At 39.7% G+C, this 24,498-nt stretch overlaps 1 protein-coding gene across 3 annotated transcripts in view; it reads left to right on the plus strand.

Annotated features, from left to right (window-relative positions):
- Positions 1-4,617: 4,617 nt before the first annotated feature.
- The window catches only part of LOC307151151 (NLR family CARD domain-containing protein 3-like), a gene marked incomplete at its 3' end in the record, with an annotated part of 29,469 nt that continues 9,588 nt past the window's right edge, over positions 4,618-24,498 (plus strand). The window contains exons 1-6 of one of the 3 annotated variants that reach the window (XM_079859012.1): positions 4,618-4,729; positions 13,587-13,825; positions 14,162-14,264; positions 14,381-16,210; positions 16,912-17,085; positions 23,791-23,964. In XM_079859012.1, coding sequence (XP_079715138.1) covers positions 14,218-14,264; positions 14,381-16,210; positions 16,912-17,085; positions 23,791-23,964 — 2,225 coding nt within the window. In that variant the 5' untranslated portion in view covers positions 4,618-4,729; positions 13,587-13,825; positions 14,162-14,217. Of the gene's footprint in view, positions 4,730-5,759; positions 5,782-13,586; positions 13,826-14,161; positions 14,265-14,380; positions 16,215-16,911; positions 17,086-23,790; positions 23,965-24,498 lie in introns of those variants that run through there. The other 2 variants (XM_079859013.1, XM_079859014.1) reach the window with 2 other exon arrangements.

Raw genomic sequence — 24,498 nt, forward strand, 5'->3', positions numbered from 1 at the left:
CTCCATGGAGACTGAGAGGTCATGCTTGATGTCTATTTTGAATTTCCCTTTTGGTCTGAAATTGGAAATCCTTACACAAATTATCTGAAGGCTGCATGACTTTATCTGTGATGTAACCAACAAGTCCTATATTCATTTTGGATTAGTATATATGTTTAAAAACTATTGCATGTATTTAATATTTCCTTATTACCTCACCACAAACTCTCAACTGACCTGGGCCTTGTGGTCTAAAAAATCTTGGTAGAGTTTTGGGACTAACCGACTAACCGGTGACGCCGGGAGATGTGGATGCCCAGGCGGAATCTGATGGAACGAGAGACCAGGTGACACCAATGAACCAGGACACCAAGGTGGAACCGTGGTGACGAGCGGCTGAGGAGGAGCCAGTGGTGCCGGGGGACTGAGGCGACGATGGCGTGTGTGAAGACAGAGGCAGAGCCAGAGGGAAGGAGGAGCCTGACGGAGCTATAGGTATGGAGGAATGAGGCGCAGCCGAAGGTCCGGAAGTCTGTGGCGACGGTAGAGTGATGACTGACCGAGAAGGAGCCAGTGGGACGAGGGAGCCCATTGGACCCGGAAGGACGATGATCCTAGGTAGAGCCGAGTGGGTGAGGATCCAGGGCAGAGCGGACTGGTCAACAGGCCAAGGTGGAGCTGAGGACACGGAGGGACGAGGCAGAGCCAGGAAATCAGAGCCAGGAATGCTGGTTCAGTTGCAGGCATTGGCTCTTGCATGATGTCCGTGGTGGGGCATAAGCTGGGTCTCTCAGTCTGGTTTCTTATCCGCGGTGGTCATAGCCTCTGGATCTGGAGTGCTGATTGATGTTAAGTGGAGCTGGATGCTAGGAACGGAATCCTCTTCAAATTTGCCCACTGCAAAAGAGGATCCATCAACCCACAGGGCGAAGTTGATATATTCCACCAGGGTCCAACAGGAATCCCTCTTAAGAATTACAATCTGAATCTCATCGTCCAGACTGCTCCGGAACCCCTCCATGAGTGTCAGGTCATCGCAGTTGGTGTGATTGCTAACGCTGACAAACTCCTCCACATAATCCTCCAGGTTACGTCCGCCCTGAAACAAAAAATAACAGCCCCTTTGGCCCTCTGCATTGGGGCAACGTTAAAGGAAGCGATATCCAAATCTTTTAGGTCCAGTATTCTGTAAAGTTAAATGAGGATGAAGATAGGCGAAGTAGTTCAAAATAGCAGCTAAGTAAAATAGCAGATCTCCAAAAGGTTTTAAACACAACGAAACCGTGCTCATGGCACAAACAATACTGGACAATGAACTGAATGAAGGGACTTTTAAATACACAAGAATAATGAACTCAAATATGAACAGGTGTGCTAACTAATCAATAGCCAAAGTAACCAACAAAGAGCAGGAAAATGAAACAAAGGAAACAGCTAAAAAAAGAGAAACAATCTAAGAGTCCATGAAAATGAAACTAAAACACACTAATCATGAAATATATACGAATCATCAAATCACTGTGAAAATTCCTGTTTTTGCTATTTTAAGTTATTCAATATTGAGTTATTTTTTATCAACAAGTTGTCTGAAAAAAAGTTTTTTATTTTTTTTTATTTTTTTTAAATAACATAAATATCTATATTATGAATAATTTAATATAGACAATACGGTACTAAATCTGCACCTATAAGGATGGTCTCACGTCTAGGTTTTGTTCAGTTTCATCATCTTGTTCTGTTTAGTTTGTAGTCATGGTTTTCTTTGTCATAGTATTTGCCTGTGTTTTTGTTCATTCATTTCGGAGTTGTGAGATCCAGGCGATCAGCACTCTTGTACCCTGCCGAGAACAGCCTTAACTTGGCTAGTCCTTCTGACATTTGCCGCTGGATCTGATGTCTCTATAATGGTTTATATGAGATATAATTTATCTTGTGTATATTTAATGGGCAATCTTTGGTCTCATGGATCTAAAATTTGTTCCCTGGGCATATCGTTTTGGCTGAGGGCAAAGTTAAGTTTCATAACTTTATATTCCTATAAATACCGTTGAGCGCTGACTTTGTACGCTAGACTAAATTGTTTGCTTGTCCTTATTTCCTATTGTATAAGCTTCTTATACTTTATATGGTCACACTGTATATTAGTCCAATTTCCACTATTAACTAACTATTAACTATGACTTTTGCCTCAATAAACTCCTAATTACTGCTTATCAATAGTTAGTAAGGTAGTTTAGTTTATGTATTGGGTAGGATTGGGATGTAGAATATGGTCATGCAGAATAAGGCCATATGTGTTTTATATGTACTAATAAACAGCCAATATGCTAGTAGGCCTAATAAAAGCTTTTACTTATACTTTTATAATGGCTATTATTGTGCAACAAACCGACATTACAGGGGGTTAGTTAACCCAGAAATTAAAATTCTGTCATTAATTACTCACCCTCATGTTGTTCCAAACCCATAAGACCTTCGTTCATCTACGGAACACATATTAAGATATTTTTGATGAAATCTGAGAGCTTTCTGACACTCCATAGACAACAATGCAACGACCACTTTCAAGGCCCAGAAAGGTAGTAAAGACATTGTTAAAATAGTCCACGTGACTCCAGTGGTTCAACTTATGTCTCTGATAATGAAAACATTTGAAAGGATTGTGAAGGATGCGCTTCTGACCATGTACAGGCTAATCTAGATCCGCTTCAGTTTGCCTACAGGTCAAGCAGGGGTGTTGATGCGATATGTACCCTATTAAACATGATTTTAGCACACCTTGAGGGCGCAAAAACTTTTGCACATTTGGTTTTCATTAATTTTTCATCAGCTTTTAATTGTATCCAACCTCATATCCTAGCAGAAAGGTTAAAGAGTGTTCATAATATTGATTTTGGATTGATATGTTGGCTGATGGATTTTTTAACCAATAGGTCTCAACGTGTGAAAGTAAATCGTGTTTTATCTGATGTACTTTTTTCTTCTACTGGGTAACCGCAAAGATATGTTCTTTCACCTCTTTTATTTATGCTTTATACCAATGAGTGTCGGACGCAACTAGCGAGGTGTCATATCATTAAGTTTGCAGATGATTCAGTGATTGTTTCTGTCACAAAGAGAGTCTTAGATCCAAATGCAAGCAAACAGTTTGACAAACAGGTTGAACTGATGGAAACACTCAAAACACCACGATTAGCAGGCGGGCGACCTGGAAGAAGACATACAGGAGAGGATGAGTGTTATAAATAGTCCTTGAGCGGATGTCAAACGGTACTGGAAGAAGAGGACTCCAACGATCTCCAGAAGTCTGGGAACACAGACGAGATCGATCCTATTCCATTATTCCTAGCTGCGGGAATTATTCCATCAGGAAACTCAGACACCGGAACTGGATAAGAGAGCATACACAAGAGTGATAAGAGAAACGAACCGAAAACATACAATAATCACTCCCGCTAGATATAGGCAGCTAACAAACAGAATTAACTAGCTGCAGCTGCGGACTGATTAAGTGATCAGCTGGTTACTAAGCAACAAACAAGCACCACACCTCCAGAGCCCACACCCACAACCAGATACACTAAACCAGACACTGTGACAGTTTCCCTCCTTAATAATGAGGATCCTGATCATGGTTCTGTATTGACAGATTTTACTGATTAGTGTAAATTGTCCTTTTTGGATATCAATGTATTTAAAACTAAAGAGATGATTGTAGATTTTAGGAAGAATCGTACAGTCATCTCTCCTGTGGTTTTTAATGATCATGCTTGTTTTATTCTTGTTTAATTGAGTCTGCTATTACTTTTTCATTTGTGTGTTGGTATGGATCACTTAATCTTAAAAACAGAAATAGATTACAGGGAATTGTTAAAGTGTGTGGTAAGATTGTTGGCACCACCCTGAATGATTTGAATAGTTTGTACAAAGCCAGGACTCTGAGGAAGGCCGAGTTAATGATGAGAGATTCCAGCCATCCTTTGCAGAATCTTTTTAAGTTGTTGCATTCTGACGTAGAAGTCATAAGTCGCCTGGAAAAATAACAAAGTGCAGCAAACGATAAAACTATTTGCGCTACAATCTAGTGTGTTTATGATTATTACTGTTACTATAATAAATGATAATAATATGATAACAAATAGTACCAGTTTCCATCATCAAGCAACATAATAAACTGACTTTGCACAGCTGAAATAACAAGCACTGTTTCTAATGTTTCTTGATCTAGTAAAGAAACAGTTTTGTAGCATTTCTTCAGTTTCAGGTCGGGAACAGCAACAGCACTGACTCACTACTGACAGCTAGTGGTTAGTTTTAGTACTCGCATATACAAATACACTAAAATTACAACTAATTATGTAAACTTATAGATTAGCTAACCACTCATCAAGCACTGTAAGAATACAAGATGTAATGCATCTTATTACAGTCTCAAGCATTATCTACATTGCAATCACAGTAATAATCAACAGATTACATTTCCTTTTTTTTCTTTTATGAGAAATCAAATACTTGTAATAACGAATTTTAATCACAATTATAAGTATTATTATTAATTGAGTGTGATCACTCTCTTGTCATTATTTGCCTTTAGCTGCAGGAACCTCCTACTTCTGGTTGTAAATGAAAGTGGACGTCGGGTGTTTTGGGATATTCAGTTTTAGTGACGGTTAACTTCCTGTTGCCAGCTGCCGATTCGTCGCTGACTCCGAGGCTTTAAACCTCTTCACACTGAATATTTAAACAGCTGGTAAGTTGCCTAAGTGATTTAGGTTTTTACTTCTCTTTACATGGGATAGATCTTTATTTCAGCTGTTTAATGTGCAGACTTACTTCACTAAAATGTCACAGAAATGCTGATTATTACAGTCAAAGTAAATCAATTTTAATATTTACACTGAAAGATTTTTTTATATTATAATATTTGTTAATAATAATTGTATAATATTATAGATAGTCATGCATACTTTTGATCATTTATCCTTCTTTTTTTTATGCCACATAGTAAGCTATTGTTTTCAACCTGTGGTTAAAAAAGAAGAAGTGCAGATAAGGACACCAGAAGCCTGAGAGTTACAAAGAGCCGCACCCGATCTTACGTTAAAACAAGGCAGATATCCTGATGTTTCTAGATGTGCTAGTGGTCTTTTTACATTACAAACACCAGTGTATCACATTTACCACACTTTCAGGCTTATTAAAGGCACTGCATTTCTACACATGTACTACAGTGTTTCAAACAGAGGAACACAAACAACTGAGAAGTAATAGAGAGATCATAGATAAAGAATATATGAAAAAATATATGAAGATCACCATAGCATAACTGAGAGCAGTATTTATAACTCAAACTCTACAATTTCTTTGCAATTGCACAAGCAAATTTATATTCACATAATAAGATGCAAAAATTCAAAACACAACGGGCCGAGGGTCTGCGTACGGTTTGAATTTGTTTTTCAATTTGAAATGAAATAAGAAAACTGTGCCTGTGAAAAGAAAGAAAGAAAGAACTAAAGAAAGAAAGAACGAAAGAAAGAACAAGAATTCAGTTTGATTTTTCAATTTTAGGTTCATGGGTAGAAAATGCTTGAGCTTGAATAATCGAACACGTGGACGGTAATGAAATGCTGCTTTCCACGGATCAGTCAACCTGAGATCAGCCTGTGCCGTCATCAGTTCTTCACTTCCGTGCAACAAAATCCACTGTGGATTCTTGAACCGTTTATTGCAGCTGCCTACAGTATAACAGGACACAAACAGCACCTAGATAGAGCTTTCTTCTGTGTAGGCTACCTACAGGTGCCAGATAAATGGCTATTATTTGCTTATTTCAGGTATTAATGTACCTTGCATCTGGACCAATAATTACCCCTTAGTCTACTGTCCAACTATCAAAATCTGTCTGACACACTGGACAGTGCAAAGCATATGCATTTACATTGTAGTGAAGTGCAGATCAATATTTAATATCGATTTAAGTGTAGTACACAGCAGTCATAACTTTTTATTTTAGACAATACGCTGAGTTTTGGACAAGGGATGAATTTTATAATATATTAATCACATTAATTCGTATCAATGCAAATTTACTTTATCGTTAAATGTCTTATGATGTGGTTAATGATGTAGTAACGGAATTTGAAGTTCAGGGAACAACGAGGCGAGAACCAGCAGGCCCTCACGGACGACTGACGCATTATGCAAACATAATAACAACTTAAAATGGCACAGGCCTGGTCTTCTCTCGTCCTTCTCTGTTGTCAGTCGTCGTTTTATCCTTCCAGAGCTCCTCCGTGAGGCTCACTCAGCGCTGTCCTGCCACAGATGTATTGATGAAATGAGAACTGCCAAAAACATATACAGTATGTATGTATAATATAGTATAGGACTGGCTGAGAATTGATTCTCATTTTCAGAGACTGTCAATCTAATTTTTTTATTTGCAATAGGCCTATCTTACATAAAAAAGAGAGCATACACAGGGCAGGCGTAAGCTAGCCTACACAATATTTGTGGCTAAGGAAAAATGTATTTCTTTTTCAAATCAGAAGCTTTTGGAATCAGAGCTCGATGAGGACCTCTGCTGGTGAAAGCGCAGTGTCGCAAAATGTTTCACAACCGACCAACGCGTTAATCTTAGAAGCAAAAATGAATGTATGTATAAATTAATGAATGAATGGATAGATGAATAAATTAATGAATCAATATATTAAATAGCCTACATGACAACGATCTGTTCCATTGCATACTCCTAGTAACTCAAAACAATAAAGATAACATTTTGTATTGTGGATGTGGACATTCTTCCTGTTTGTAAACATATAAAACTCATGAATAGAGGAAGTAATAAATGCAGGTGCATGCACACACACACACACACACACACACACAGTTTCACATGATTAAAGTAAATCTGTAGTCTACAGCCCAATGTACTGTAGCCCGAATGGGCAAGGCTTATTGAGGCTTTGTGCTTAATGAACATTGTAAGAAGTGTTCTTTAGAATTACTGGTGCTTAAAGTGGGAAACCCTTTAGAATACTGTTCCTTCATTAATGAATAACTACACAGGAACATGAGTAACGCACTATTAACATTCTAATAACTACTATTAACTAAGAAGAACCTCTGATTAACACATTAGTAAGTAATAGCACTCAGTTGAATGAGGTAGTTCACTATTAGCTAATCAATAACTACTATTTTTTTCATACCTCATTAATGAAGGAACAGTATTCTAAAGTGTTACCCTTAAAATGTTTCAAAGTGTTTGAACGCAATACACCTTAACAACCCATGAGGGCACTCCCTGTGTCGCGCATTTTTAGACCTTTGAATCAAAGTACGAAGCAGTCAAGTGGGTGTGTTGTGATACGAAGCTTCGGACGTCATTGGTCACGTGATTGTGATTGAACGAATCAAGCATCGATACAAAGCTTCACTAAAAATTGTTTCCTTTTTTGGACACATGGTTAACAATTAAACTATTCATTACACCTAGTCAAAGTTTAGGGGTAATGTTAAAGGAACACGCCGACTTTTTGGGACTTTAGCTTTTTCACCGTATCCCCCAGAGTTAGATAAGTCCATACATACCATTTTCATCTCCGTGCGTGCCGTAACTCTGTCTGACGCACCCACCGCTAGCCTAGCTTAGCACAAAGACTGGAGGTAAACGCCTCCAGCTAGCATACTGCTTAGAGCCCTGCACGGGGCAAAACATCGAGCCCTAACCGAGACCTGGCCTGTGGTGTTCAAGCCCTAATCCGGCCCCAGCCCGAAAACGTCTGCAATTTTTCAGCCCGAACCCGACCCGAGACCAACATCAATATCACTTAAAGCTCTCTCTGACGCGCGCTCTCTGATGCGCGCTGTCTCTGCTAGACGCACACACATACACGCTACTAGGTAAAATTGTATTATAGGCCTCAAACATAACTACCACCACCGACAATTATGCCCACAAATATTAATACAGACTGTCCATTACAGAGAAGCATAAGCATGCAGTAGAGAATATTATATAGCCAAATGTGATCCAGCAGTAAATAAAGATTTACGGCCTACCTTTTTTTGATAACTTTTCAAAGAACTCTTCGCCAACTGGCTAACGTTAAATAATAATAATAAATAATAATAAAAATCCGTTGAACTGAGGCTCATTCACTGTTTATTCGCGAGTATTGTGAAGAAAAAGAATAGCATCCACTGTTGAAGGCTTCAGGCTCATTGTTTGTTGTGGTAATCAAATCAAAACTCTTTCGAAATGCAGCTTTTCCTGAAGTATTGGGAACTTTTAGTAACTCCCCACGCTCCAACCTGATGCTCTGCATGGTCAACTGTCATCTAATGCATTGCACGAGCGTCGCGTTACTCACGCAATCGCATATTGCGTTGCATATTTATAATATTATCAATATAACAATATTTCATACAAATAGCCTGCACTCTGCACGTATGTTATGGGCACGATGAAAGGAGAAAAGCTAAATGAGCCCGAGTCCAACCAAAGCCCGATCTGTAAAAAAAAAAAAATAGAAAAATTTTTTTTTTACCCGACTGCTCCCAATAAGTGACAAAATAACCCCAACATTTTCCTATTTACATGTTGTGATTTGTTTAGTCACAGCGTGTACGAATAACAAGGTCACATGAGACACAACCATCTTCTAACCGTATACACACTGGGAACTATATTCTCAGAAGGCGAAGCACTGCTACTTGGGCGGAGTGATCTTGGGCGGAGTGATCTGACCCGACCAGATATTTTGTGCCGCGGGATTAATTTTCCGACTAAAACACGGTAGCGGTCGTAACTCTGGTGTAATTTGAACGGGAGCGGTCGGTCATTCAATATCACGTTCCCGACGTCCTTTCAGAATATCAGAACAGCAAAAAGGATGGCAGAGCAAAGTGTGGATGCGCTGTCCTTGAAGGACGTTCAACTTGGACTGGAAAATGGTCAGTTTACTGCTAAGAAACCCACGTCAGGCAAGTCTGATGTATGGGAGTCTTTTTCATGTATCATAGACGTAGATGGAAAAAAAAAAAAAAATTATAGAAAAACTGCTCCAGTCCATGAGTCTTCTCCAATCCATGAGTCCGCTCCTGTCTATGAGTATGCTCCAGTCCAATCAGTCTGCTCCAGTCCATGAGTCCACTGCAGTCCATGAGTCTGCTCCAGTCCATGAGTCGGCTCCTGTCCATGAGTCCACTGCAGTCCATGAGTCTGCTCCAGTCCATGAGTCCGCTCCAGTCCATGAGTCCACTGAGTCCATGAGTCTGCTCCTGTCCATGAGTCGGCTCCTGTCCATGAGTCCACTGCAGTCCATGAGTCTGCTCCAGTCCATGAGTCCACTGAGTCCATGAGTCTGCTCCTGTCCATGAGTCAGCTCTTGTCCATGAGTCCACTGAGTCCATGAGTCTGCTCCAGTCCATGAGTCGGCTCCTGTCCATGAGTCCACTGCAGTCCATGAGTCTGCTCCAGTCCATGAGTCCGCTCCAGTCCATGAGTCGGCTCCTGTCCATGAGTCCTCTGCAGTCCATGAGTCTGCTCCAGTCCATGAGTCCGCTCCAGTCCATGAGTCCACTGAGTCCATGAGTCTGCTCCTGTCCATGAGTCTGCTCCAGTCCTTGAGTCCGCTCCAGTCCATGAGTCTTCTCCAGTCCATATATCCGCTCCAGTCCATGAGTCCGCTCCAGTCCATGAGTCCACTGAGTCCATGAGTCTGCTCCTGTCCATGAGTCTGCTCCAGTCCTTGAGTCCGCTCCAGTCCATGAGACCACTCCAGTCCATGAGTCCACTGCAGTCCATGAGTCCACTGCAGTCCATGAGTCCGCTCCAGTCCATGAGTCCGCTCCTGTCCATGAGTCCACTGCAGTCCATGAGTCTGCTCCAGTCCATGAGTCTGCTCCAGTCCATGAGTCTGCTCCTGTCCATGAGTCTGCTCCTGTCCATGAGTCTGCTCCTGTCCATGAGTCCGCTCCAGTCCATGAGTATGCTCCAGTCCATGAGTCCGCTCCAGTCCATGAGTCCGCTCCTGTCCATGAGTCCACTGCAGTCCATGAGTCTGCTCCAGTCCATGAGTCCGCTCCTGTCCATGAGTCCACTGCAGTCCATGAGTCTGCTCCAATCCATGAGTCTGCTCCAGTCCATGAGTATGCTCCAGTCCATGAGTCCGCTCCAGTCCATGAGTCCACTCCAGAGTTCAATTCAATCAATTCCTTGAAAGTGCTGATGCACAAACATTCTGCTGTTGCTTGTTTTGTAACCTTTCGTTGGCAGAACAAAAACACAATGTATTGTCTCTAAAATGAAAGTTACTCAATGTTGCAGAAATGCAGATCTATGCTTCTCAAGTCATTCTGCAGCACAGTATAGGTCATGTGTATGTTCTGTTTTTATTCAGTTTTCATTGTGTTCTGTTTCTCTTTACAGTTAGTTTGTTAATTAGTTCATAATCTTCTCTGTTCATTGCCTGTTTGTTTCCTAGTTTACAGATTGATTAGAGTCCTCGTTTGAGGTGTCTTTTTAATTAGATCATTCACAAGTTTGTGTGCCCATATCATCTTAGTGTAAGTTGTAAACGGATTTGGCTTGCTGTCTTCTATGAGGGGCTCAGAGAGGATATTCTACTCGAGCTCCGATTGCCCCCTATTACGCAGGCAAAATATGGTATAAAAGGAGAAGGGGATGAGGGGGGATTCTGAAAGAACTAACGACGGGATGTGGTAAGAGGCTAGTTTTTATACCTTGGTGTTAATTAGAAGATTAGATTAATATCTAATTAATATTAGATATTATATTAGTTATAATATAATCACTCGTTCCTGACTGAATAACATTTGTAACTATATTTGTAATGTATATTTTATTTATAAAGATTAGTTTCTGTACCTGAATACCTGAAAATCTTAAAACACTTTATTTCAATCGTATATTTAGTAAGCTGTAAAAAATGTTCTTTTTTAATTACTGAGGGCCCTATTTTAACGATCTGAAACGCAAGTATTAAATGAAAAACGCAAGTAACTTTGTGGGCGGATCTTGGGCGCTGTTGCTATTATACTGGTGGGATAAACTACTCTTGCGCCCAACGCAAATCTAAAATGGGTTGGTCTGAAGTAGCTTCATTATTCATAGGTGTGGTTTGGGCATAACGTGAAATAAACCAATCAGAGCGACATCTCACATTCCCTTTAAGAGCAGGCGCGCTTGTTCCATGGCGGATTGCTATTATAACGGTGGATTTGCCAGGAGCGGTTCACAGCTGAGGAGACCGACGTTCTCGTCAGGGCCGTAAAACACAGTGAGAAGTGACATTGGGGATGGAGAAACACACCCAGATTAGCTTCGGTTAAACAGGCGTATGATAATTTTGGTAAATGTGTAAGCTATATTTATGCCTATTTTTTCACATCTTAATGGACACAACAATGATTTCCCTCGTGTAGAATATTTTTTCTTGTAATAATGTAGCCTATGATTTGCAAAAATGAGAACTGCTGTGTCTGTGTAGATGAGAGAAGTGTATGCGCGTTGTGCACACGCTACATTGATTATGGCCAAGCATGCGCCCTCAAAATAGCATATGAATAACATGCGCAACGTGCCACTGACTTTAGACTAGGTTTCTCCTGGTCTGTGGCGGAATTGTTTTCTAAACCTGCAAAATAGCACCAGGGGACCTTTGCGCCGGAACACGCCTCCTCTTTTCACTGAACCGCCCCCGGGAGCGCAAGTTCATTCCCTAATTTACCGACGTGCGTCTGTGGAGGGAAAAGTCTGCTTTGCGCGGGTGCAAAATAGGAATGATACATGCGTCGGTGTACAAAGTCAATTGCGCTGGGTGCAAGATAGGGCCCTGAGTGTTTACTTGTCTTTAATAATGTGCTTGAAATTTATATTAGTTAGGCTAGTTGTTTTTCTATATTTTTTAAACCACAAACAAACGTTCACCAAGCAAGTGTTATTTAGCCTGTTGATTTTTGTTCATGATATTTAGCTACAATTAAATGTTTTGCAATAAGACTAAATGTGAATGATCTAAGTTTTTTTTTTTTTTTTTTTACCTTATTAGAATCGAAATAAGGAATCGATAAGCAGAATCGAAATCGGAATCAGAATTGTTCAAATTCAAATGATACCAAACATTAGTCATGACTTTACTTGAGGAGGCACATAATAATTAATTCACTGTTAACTACTAACTAAATTTAGCTCATGATTTATTCTAAGCTTACTATTTGGTGTAAAAAAAAATTCACATGTAAAAATAAATCTGCATTGTTTATCCTTTTGATCTTTAATTTAAAAAAATTGCAAAAATCTATAGGATTCAGGTCAGGGAACTGAGGCGGCCATGGCATAAGCTTCATTTTGTGCTCAGTGACACATTTTTGTGTTGATTTTAATGTTTGTTTTGGATCGTTGTCCTGATGGAAGATCCAAACACGGCCCATAATACGATTTCTAGCAGAGGCAGATTTTTCTATCTGTTAGTATTTGCTAGAATCCATGATAACATATATCTGAACAAGATGTCCAGGACCTACAGTAAAAGAAATGGGCTCACAACATTAAAAATCCAGTTGTATATTTAACCGTGGGCATGGGGTACTTTTTATCTCTTAAAAACATATTTTTGTGTACCGTTACACCCCTATTAAGAATCTTGTGTAAGTTAACTTGAATTGGTTCACTCATGTAAATGCAGTTATTATTTTATCTTGCGTACTACATGTAAACATCTGTTATGAGAAAACTATTTCAGGGCAGAACTTTATATAACCCGACTAACTACCCAACCTACAAGCCCTGGCCCACATTCCACCCTCCTAATAATCCCCTTACATTGAATTGGCTCTATCACTCTCTTTCCTCTCTCCACCTATAGCTGGTGTGTGGTGAGTGCACTGGCGCCGTTGTTCTGTGGTTGCCGTCGCATCATCCCAGTGGATGCTGCACCCTGGTGGTGGTTGAGGAGAGATCCCCTGACATGATAGTAAAGCGCTTTGGGTGTACAGTAGTACATATAAAGCGCTATATAAATGCCTCATTCATTCATTCATACCCAACCTACTAACCCTAACTTTAAACCATCATCTAGTATTTGTATTATCTTCCAATCGCGATCTAAAGTGGTGTTTAGTCATATAATGATGTTGAAATGTTATATTTAGCATTTTATATGCAGCTAATCGCTACACCTGCTTAGCATGTATACTGTAAACATTCTTTATTCATATGAAAATACCCCAAATCACACGAAAATCGCACACAAACCACATATAATCGAAATCGTGCATTTATTAAGCTTGTGTCAGGTGCAGAAATATTTCTTGAGCTTTGATTTTCACGGAGCACAGGACGAGGAAGTGTACAGGACAGTGTCATGCAGAAGGGCAGGATTATGGTCACGTTGAATCACGTGATATGATTGACAGCTGTACAGCGAATGAGAGAGCGCTGAGATCATAATTGATTTCATTAAAATTGATTTAAACTAATCACCTATCAACTGTGTATGTTTCACATTTTTTCACTTTTAATCTCGCAACTATTCTCTATTCTTATAACATTTCTTATATGACTTTTTTCCCAGGTTTTACAGACAAGGCTTAAGCCATCTGAACGCCAGAGGGTGTCTCACACAGACACGGCAAATATACCTCTCCGCTGAAGTACGATAACACACATCATTCCTATGGGCATCATCGCTGTAGCTGAATAAACAGAAGATTGAAACGCTTTGATTAAACATGACTAATAAACACACGACTGCCTTATTCTGTGTAAGAAGCCACATCATCTCACAGAAGGATGCTCAACTGTCGTTATAAAGTGAGTTTGGAGTAAAAGCATGTTATTAAATGTTGTCTTTTGTTGGAAAAGAGGTTCATAAATGCTTCTCATGTTTGGAAAGATGTTTGACGTGTGTTGCTTTTTCAAATGCACGTTATAAGTGACTCAAACTCGCAGTGCTTTCAGATGGAGCAGCGTTTACAGAGCCGTACATTAATGACAAGCTGCACATAAAAAATAATCGCAGCCTTTGTGATTTCAAAATCGCAATAAGCCAACTCGATTTAAGTGTGATTTCATGTAAATTGTGATTAATCGTGCTATGGTAAATATGTATAACATGTCATTTTATTTGTCTCTTGTCATTATCACCAGGAGGAAGAGATGAGTCTCCAGAACCCAGTGGTGTGTCTGTGAAGTGTAATAGATCCATGAATCGACCCGTTTCATTCAGTGATTCCATGTCCTCTTACCCTATGTTAGTATAAACATGTAGTAGCTACTTTACTGTACTGCATTTCATATGAATAAAAATGTCAGAAACTCAATCTCATTGAGTTTTTTCATATCATAATATCATTGTCTTTTTGACAGAACCTTTCCGACATGCACTGCATCCCTGCAGACTGGAGACTTGCAGAAAGCAGTGGACGATGTCATTCAGAGAGCCAAAGACCAACTCAAAACCAGCATGAAGAACAAGTATGAGAACTTCGTTGAGGGAACCAAAGTCCAAGAGAATGAAACCCTTCTTAACAGGATCTACACACAGCTGTACATCATAGAGGGAGAGAGTGAAGGAGTGAATGAAGAACATGAGGTTTTACTGATGGAGAAAATGTCCAGAACACAACACTCACAAGACACTCCAATCTACTGTAATGACATATTTAAAGTCTCACCTGAACCAGGATGCAAGGAGAAAGACCAAATCAAGACTGTTCTTACTAAAGGCATTGCTGGAATCGGAAAAACTGTCTCTGCACAGAAGTTCATTCTGGACTGGGCCGAGGGAAAAGCCAATCAGGATGTAGATTTCATGTTTGTGCTTCCATTTCGAGAGCTGAACTTGATCAGAGATCATCAGTACAGTCTTCACAGACTTCTGCTGGACTTTCATCCTGAACTTCAAGATCTGGACTCAAAGATTTATGAGGAGTGTAAAGTTGTGTTCATCTTTGATGGTCTGGATGAAAGCAGAATCCCACTGATGTTTTCAGACGCTCAGGAAGTTTCTGATGTGACTGAGACTTCATCAGTGGGTGTGTTGATGTCAAAGCTCATAAAAGGAGATCTGCTTCCCTCAGCTCTCATCTGGATCACTTCCAGACCAGCAGCGGCCAATCAGATCCCCTCCAAATACATCAACCGTCTGACAGCGATTCAGGGATTCAATGAGTCTCAGAAGAAGGAATATTTCAGTAAGAGAATCAGTAACGAGCATCAAGCCAGTAGAATCATCTCACACATCAGAAGAGCAAGAAGCCTCCACATCATGTGTCACATACCTGTCTTCTGCTGGATCTCATCCACTGTGCTTCAAAAGCTCCTGAAAGAAGATATGAGTGCAGAAATCCCCCAAACTCTGACTGAAATGTACATCCACTTCCTGATGATTCAGATCAACACAAGGAATCAGAAGTATGAAGAGAGAGATCCAGAGAAAGTCTTGCAGTCCAACAGAGAAGTGATTGTGAAACTTGCTGAAGTGGCTTTCAAACAGCTGATGAAGGGCAATGTGATGTTCTATGAGGAGGACCTGAGAGAGAGTGGCATAGATGTCACTGACGCCTCAGTGTATTCTGGTATTTGCACTGAGATCTTTAAGGAGGAATCTGTGATTCATCAGAGGAAAGTCTACAGCTTCATTCATTTGAGCGTTCAGGAGTTTCTTGCAGCTTTCTATGTTTTTTACTACAATTTGTACACTATTATGGAGACACTAACCTTTTTTGCACTGCATAATTTGCTCAAAGGAGCAGTAGATGCAGCCATTAAAAGTGAAAACGGACAGCTGGATCTGTTCTTGCGGTTCCTGCTGGGCATCTCACTGGAGTCCAATCAGAGACTCTTAAAGGATCTACTGACACACACAGTTAAAAGCTCAGAGAGCATCAGAGAAACCACACAGTACATTCAAGAGAAAATCAAAGGTGGACATGGACTCCCCACTGAAAGATCCATCAATCTGTTCCTCTGTCTGCTGGAAATGAAAGATCAGACTCTGTCCAGAGAGATTCAGGAGTTTGTGAAATCAGACAAACACTCAGAGAATAAACTCTCTCCTGCTCACTGCTCAACAATCGCCTACATGCTTCAGATGTCAGAGGGGGTGTTGGATGAGCTGAACCTCAAGAAATACAACACATCAGATGAGGGTAGAAGAAGACTGATACCAGCTGTGATCAACTGCCACAAAGTTTTGTGAGTTTGTACTCAGTTAAGAGACAAAAGTTTTTATATATATGGCTGTCAGTAGATACATTTTTCTTTTTAATCACAATTACTCACACCCTCTTTGTGCGATTAATAAATAAGCATAGACCATTTATCTTGTTTAACAAGTTCATTTTGTCATCATTTGCTAAGTCCAGCATCAGATTTAATGGTGATTCTCATCAAAACTTCACTAGCGAGCTAAATTACTAAGTAAATAATACATTTTCAATATGAAAGACTATACATAAATCCATATTGTATGCTTGTTGTCATGATGTGGTTTTGTGTTCTGTCATGTTTAGTGGTTCCCTGTCTGTCTATTAGTCATCCCAGGTGTTTCCCATTAACCACGCCCCCTTGTTATCTTGTTTATCTTGTTTGCCTGTGTATATAAACCTCTGTGCTTCAGTTGTTGTTTGTCAGTCGTTGTAGCTGTTTCCATGTTCCTGTCCTGAGTTCTGTGTTCCTTTGTTTGCCCTGGAGTTCCTGTTTGTTTCATTAAATTAGTTTTGCATATGGATTCTCTTTCTGCTTCGTCCTTGCCTCATCATAACACTTGTATACATACTAAGTTCTATATTTCATATTTTACAGCAACAGTTGTTTGTTTGTTTTTAAAGACCATAACTGACTTATTAGCCTGTTGAAGATGCCATGAAACTCTGTTGTGCTCTGCTCTGTTTCAGTCTTGCTGAATGGAATCTGACTCATCAGTCCTGTGAAATTGTGTCATCAGCTCTACAATCCTCAAACTGTGCCCTGAGAGAGCTGGATATGAGTAACAACGACCTGCAGGATTCAGGAGTGAAGCTACTCTCAGACGGACTGAAGAGTCCAAACTGTCAGCTAGAGATACTGAGGTATGCAACATTGGATCTTCTAAATCTTGGATCTTTGTAATTCAAGATTTTAATATTTAGTTCTAATAGTGATTATAGGGATCCAAGCACAGAAATGGTAAAACTAGATAAAAAAAAAAAGTCACGACCGACTTTGATGTTGGCTTGAGAAAGCCTGACCAGAAAGTTTGAAGTAGTTTTAACCCTCTGGGGTCTGAGCTGTTTTCTGGGCCCTGGAGGTGTTCTGACATGCTCTGACATTTGTGCTTATTTCTGTTACTTGTGACATTTTCATGGCTAAAGTCTAATTACACTGTATTCAGCACAAACTCTGCTACAATAATATATCAGCAGCATGTGTGTAAAAGTTTGTAGTTTTGAGATAATGACATTTATGCGTGGTTTGTGAAAATACAAAAAAAAAAATTCTCACTGAAATAAGGTCATGAAATCCATACTGATTATTTCTTCACAAGACTTTTGAAAATTGTATCACGTAGCCTAGAATATTTGCTCTAAAACTATGTGAAAATCACCCTGACTGCTCATTCAGATAAGACAATATATTGATTTAAAAATTTTACGACGTGTTTTGTGTGAAAAAGCTTTATGCGGGAGGGGCGGATCACCTCATTAATATGTAAGGCTTTTTACACCTGAGAAAGACAAAGACACTCCCCTAACGGCCCTATTAGGAGCTACCAGGCCCTATCATTCTGAGCAACCTTGCACAAAGAATGAGGAGATTTAAAAAAGAATGGCTTTTTGATTTTTTGGATTTATTTACAACACAACATAATCCAAAGATACAAAACAAATGACAAAAAAGCACTCATTGAAACCAATGATCCAAAGACAGAGACCTTTGTGCCATTCCTAAAAACATTGTACATACCTTTCATTTCCAAGGTGTTTGATTTTCACTTTACCAGGTTCATTTACAGAGACTCATGTGAATGTTGAAGTCAGCAGGAGTGGCATCTGGGCCCTGAAAAAAAAAAAAAGTGAACATACTGATATCAAGAGTCAAGATTTTGGGAATACATTTTAGGTTTTTCTGGTTAAAATTGCTTTTTAAAATTCACAGAATACACACACACACACACAAATGTTTCCAACAATATATAATATAATGAACACCAGGTTTGTTGTGCCTTGTAGGCATAGGCTATGCGCAGTGCTGCATAACATAATAATAAAAATAACCATAGCAGCCTATAAATCTTCCAAAATATTTCAGTAACAACTAAGCTAGAGAAAAATATATTGATTATCATGTTACTTCAAATGTTTCCATTCGTTATGATGATATGAAATGAGATAATAGTAAAAACATGAAGCCGTTTGGTGCGTTTTGCTTTTCGAATGTATCAAATATGATACATTCAAACGCGATCGCGCTCAAATATAAAACATTATGGTTACCATATACATATCTACGTTTGAGCAGATATCCACAAACAGAGTAACAGTAAATACGGGTCTAAATATTATAATATTCCCCATATATCTAGCAACAGTTCAACTGCAATGTGAAATTTATGCAACAATAACAAACTAATATGTAAGAATTTCTTACTTCACATCTTTCTTGTCTTCAAATCGTGTTCTTCTTCTGAGGTAATTCCAATGTAAGCTCACGGCGCGTCTTTCAAACTCGACGAAAAGCAGAGACTTGTGAAGTGTTTTGGTGTTTTGTTTTTGAGGTAACGAGCGCGTTCGCGTTCCATGTGGAGATTTGCATGTGAATATCTTTTGCGCGAGTGGGCGTGTTCAAAATTAAAAATAATTAGGAAGTGTTTGAGAAGCTGGACATCTTGTTGTTTTTATACAAATTACTTAAACAGAGAATATTTGTTTTCAGTTTGAATCCGATCATTTAAAAGTACACACTTAAATGTTTATAAAGGTATATGGCTCATAAATATGTGACAAGTATTCGCTGAGTTTTGTTTCAGTTTATAGACGTGCTCAAGGAAAAAAAGTTCACCGCGACGGAGAGGCAGAACGCACACCCTGTTTATTATGACCGCCGCTAGCGTAGCTAGCGAAAGCGGTCATATAGGGATTGTCAAGGTTTTTTTTTTTTTTTTTTTCGTCATCTACTGAATTTTTTCGTCAACGATACCAGGGACACCGAAACACCGGGGAACATGAAATTTGGTGGGCATGTAGCCCCACTAGACTTTTATGGAAAACTTTCGTTTGGTCCCCGGGGGCCACTCCCCCCCCCCCAAACCCAAAAAATTCAGTTTTTCCTAAATAACTACCTGAACCGTGGCACCGAGGATGAAGAATTTTTTATGGTATGTTGGTCTACTAGACTTTTACGGAAAAATTTCGTTTGGTCCCCGGGGGCCACTCCCCCCCCCCGCACTGGGCCCCCCGTGAATTTTTCGTCAACGATACCAGGGACACCGAAACACCGGGGAACATGAAATTTGGTGGGCATGTAGCCCCACTAGACTTTTACGGAAAAATTTCGTTTGGTCCCCGGGGGCCACTCCCCCCCCCGCGCTGGGCCCCCCGTGATTTTTTCGTCAACGATACCAGGGACACCGAAACACCGGGGAACATGAAATTTGGTGGGCATGTAGCCCCACTAGACTTTTAAGGAAAAATTTCGTTTGGTCCCCGGGGGCCACTCCCCCCCGCGCTGGGCCCCCCGTGAATTTTTCGTCAACGATACCAGGGACACCGAAACACCGGGGAACATGACATTTGGTGGGCATGTAGCCCCACTAGACTTTTACGGAAAAATTTCGTTTGGTCCCCGGAGGCCACTCCCCCCCGCGCTGGGCCCCCCATGAATTTTTCGTCAACGATACCAGGGACACCGAAACACCGGGGAACATGAAATTTGGTGGGCATGTAGCCCCACTAGACTTTTACGGAAAAATTTCGTTTGGTCCCCGGGGGCCACTCCCCTCCCGCGCTGGGCCCCCCCAAACCCAAAAAATGCAGTTTTTCCTAAATAACTACCTGAACCGTGGCACTGAGGATGAAGAAATTTTTATGGTATGTTGCTCTTAAGGGCCCACATCAACCTAGCCCATAATCACTCATTTGTGATTTGCGCCCCTCCCATAAAAAATGAAAATGCAATATTATTCTGCTTTAATTGCCTCTATCTTCAGTTGAGATGTTCATAACTGCACCATATTTCATGTGTATGATTAACTTGACATCCTCTGGGGGTATGCTAAGTTTCGTAGAATTTCATCCATGGGGGGGTATAAAATAAATTCATTTATGTGCACATTTAGTGACTGTACACTCATCGGCCTGTAGATGGTGGTGTTGAGCGAAGGGTTGCTGGTTTAGGATGATACTGATACTGATACTGTCACTAAGGTTGCCAACTGTCCCGAATTAGGCGGGACGTCCCGTATTTTGGGCCTAATTTATTTGTCCCGTGTGTGACCTCCCGTGTCCCGTTTTTTGACAAGCTGATAAACCACTGACTGATACAACAGCAACAGCAGCAGTGCTGACCACGACACTTGAGAATGATCACCGACACCTGTCATCATCCAATCACAGCTTTTTTTAATCACTGTTTTGAGACAAATCATTGTTTGATTTGCGAACATCCTCTGCCGTCTGGTCGCTTCCGCTTCAAGCCGGACTCGTCTCGCGCCAACGGTAATTTCCTTTCACTGTCCACGTTTTGATTTCTGCTAATCAATTTTGGCAAATGCAAACAACATGAGTATTGTTCATGAGTCTAACATCCAGCCACGCAAGAAAACATGTAATCTACCTGAGGGAATAATATGCTCAAAAAACATTTCTGATTATTATTAATGTTTTAAAGCTTTTAGAAAGTACATAGAAAGCTTTTGTAACATTATCTTAACTGTTACTTTTGATTAATGTAATGCATCCTTGCTGAATAAAAGTAGGCAATTACTTTCTTTATTTTTTTTCCCAAAAAATAATCTTACTAACCCCAAACTTTTGAACTGTAAGCCTAGTGTATAATGTTAAAAAAGCTTTCTATTTTAGATAAATGCTGTTATTTTGAACTATGGTTTGTTTGTAATGTGACTTGTTTCATGTATGACATTAAAATTATTTTTAGAATTAAATACATAAATAGGTTAAGCAATACAAATGTGTTTATGTCTGATAACACGCCCGCGTGTTTGCCGACCTCAGAGGGTTAAAATAGTTTGCCTATACAGTCTGGTCCATCAGAAAAACTGATAGATAGATGAGCATTCCAATGGTACCCGGATGGTGTTCTGAAACAAAGTGCATATCCGTGCACACTCTAACAGCTAATACTGCTCACAACCCATTGTGCAATAGGCCTATGCATTTGTTAGGAAAAACTGTATGATCTCCAACATTATTGGGTAATTATAGTTAATAGTAATAAGAATAAAGATAAGCATATGTGTATCAGACAATGAGAATATTTTATACAAAACGAAACCCACATTAACACAGTCCAGCATCAGACAGCACAGCATAATGTTGACACCAAATGGGTGTCGATGCTTGATAAGGCAGAAAATCATCCCAGACGTTCCAACATCGTACTGGTTCTATCACCTGCAGAGGCGTAATAATCTTCGGAAACACTACCATTTCTCTGTTCACGCTCCACTTCATGTGCCAGTGAATTTAACGCTTGTATCAGCTCTGCCGCTGCCGTGTTTCATTCCAACACCTCAAAACACGTAACACATAGCCTATGTTTACCTGTTTCCGAGCCCTGCCTTCACGCAGTGATTGACAGGGCGGGAGGGAGCGGGGATCAGCTCAGAATGCATTTTCAATTTGCACATTTAAATGATCATTTTGCTACAGTTTTTGCTTGAACATGTTAGAAATATCTAATAATTTCTGTTATACATTTTAATTTTGCAACTTATAAATTGTTAAAATATGTATTCAATTTACATATTAAAACTAGTGTATGAAATGCCAAATGTAATATATAATTGATTTTTCATTTTGCACCAACATTGCACAAATGTAATGGAAAATGTAAATTTAAATACAGAAATGCATTGCCATTTTACATATTGCATTGTCATTTTGCATATTACATTTCAAATTGAATATTTTTACCCATATGCTTCCATACTGGACAATCTACAAAAAAATGAAACCTATACCGGGACTATTTTTTTAATGTGATTGTAAAGGTCTTGTCTATGTGATATGGTTTTGTAAGTGTGAATGAACTTATTGTAATAAATGACAAATTTCGGATTTTGTCTGACAATAAAGTTATACCATATCTTATCATCAGCAAATTTGATGATTTTGTTAGTAGGATAAACAGGGGAGCAGTCATGGGAAATGTAGGAGTAGAGAAGTGGGCTGAGGACACAACCCTGTGGTGTGCCAGTGTTCAGTGTGAGAGTGGATGATGTGTAATCTCCCTTCCTGACGTTCTGGGATCTGTTGCTCAGGAAGACTAAAACTCATGCGCACAGTGAAGTGCCTAAGTTCAGGTGGCTTAGTTTTGGAAGCAGTTTGTGTGGGATAACTATTAAAAGCAGAACTGAAATACACAAACAGCATTCTTACATAGGTGTTTTCGTGGTCCAGGTGTGTAAGGGCAATGTGGAGAGCTATGATGATAGGATACGAACATTGAAAACAGTGATAGATGGGTTTCTAAACCTTTACGCTGAGGAGAAAACTTTGAGGGGACCAAGCAAAACATGATTATGTATTTCTGCTCAGCTGGATATCAACCACATGGCATTCGCTAATATCTTTTCACTACCGTCTACTTTCTATGTATAACAGTTCTATCTAATAACGCATTAGACAGGACTGTTAGACAGATCGTAAACTAATGAACATGGAGAATGCGAGCACTGTGTAGCTCTGGCTGGCATTCTCCATGTTCATTAGTTTACGATCTGTCTAACAGTCCTGTCTAATGCGTTATTAGATAGAACTGTTATACATAGAAAGTAGACGGTAGTGAAAAGATATTAGCGAATGCCATGTGGTTGATAGAGAACATGCTGATTGGTTGAGTTCATGCCGCATTTTGATTGGTTGACTCCACGCAGCATTTTATTTTAACCACCATCTGTTGCGGTGCGTGCAGTAACAGTTGTTTGCTGTTCGAATCAACAATGGAGTTTAAAAAATATGACCAATGGACCGACGACGAGGCTTTAGGCTTTATTAAGCTTAAATTCAGAGGATGAAATCCAGCGGGAACTGTAAAGTAGCGTGCAGTCCTACGTCACCGGACTATTTGCCTAATCTTCACGGTACATTAGATTGCGATGGAAACGCAGACAGCAACAGGTCTGGTGGAAATAAGTTCCTGTGACAAATTGTTCTGGGTAATTTCGGTGGAAATGCGGCTTAAGTTCCTAGAACTACCCGGTGCAAAAGCCTCTATTGACTCAGGTCAGATCCTAATGGTGGATCTGACCTGATGTTGGGCAAGCTGAATAGGTTCGTCCTTCTCTGGCCTCTCTTGTTACAGCGGTCAAAACGAGAAAATAAAAGATTCAGAGTGTCTGGCAGTGTTGACATGCCAGACACTTATGACATGGTATGACAGTGAGGTAAGATGGCAGCACATCTAGACGCAGCAGACCCGCACTCTCAAGTTTTGGCAGCTTTTCTAAATAAAATATCAGTATGTCAAGTCAGGTCCAGTCAGGTCTATGTAATGTTTTTGAGTCTTCACTTCAATCTTCTGTTTAAGATTATCTGACTGTTTTGTGTTGTCTGTAGGTTGTCTGGCTGTATGGTGACAGAGGAAGGCTGTGGTTATGTGTCTTCAGCTCTGAGTTCAAACCCCTCACACCTAAGAGAGCTGGATCTAAGCTACAATCACCCAGGACAATCAGGAGTCCAGCTGCTCTCGGACAAACTGAATGATCCAAACTGCTCACTGCAGATACTCAAGTATGTGGGGCAGTATCAGGGTTTTACACAAGATCATTATTACTGCTAATCTCAGTGAAACTGAGTGAAATAAAATACATAAGTATGTATAAATACACATACAGTACTGTGCAAAAGTTCCTGTGAAGACGTTAAGTATTTATTATTTAACATTATAAATCTAAAATCAAATCAATATTTGGTTTGACCATCCTTTCTCTTTAAAACAGCACAAGTTCTCCCAGGTGCCACAGTTCTTATGGATTTATTTTTGTCTCAATTGATTTTCTCTCTTCAAGTAATCAAACCAAACTGATTCAATAATGGTGAGATCAGATCTCTGTGTGGACCAGACCATACAGTTGTCAGACTTGTTCATACAAAAATTTCACTGGATTATTACAATATACATAAATAAAATGTTTGGAAATCTAAACTGGTATTTCCTACTGGTACACTAAAAGAAAATATATTAAAATAAGTATTAAAATAAATAATCTAAAAACCTTTTTTGTGAAGCTTATAATGTGCTTACGACTTTTAAACAGTACTGTA

This window comes from Squalius cephalus, assembly GCF_949319135.1.
Source record: "Squalius cephalus genome assembly, chromosome: 23".
NCBI classification, from domain to species: domain Eukaryota; kingdom Metazoa; phylum Chordata; class Actinopteri; order Cypriniformes; family Leuciscidae; genus Squalius; species Squalius cephalus.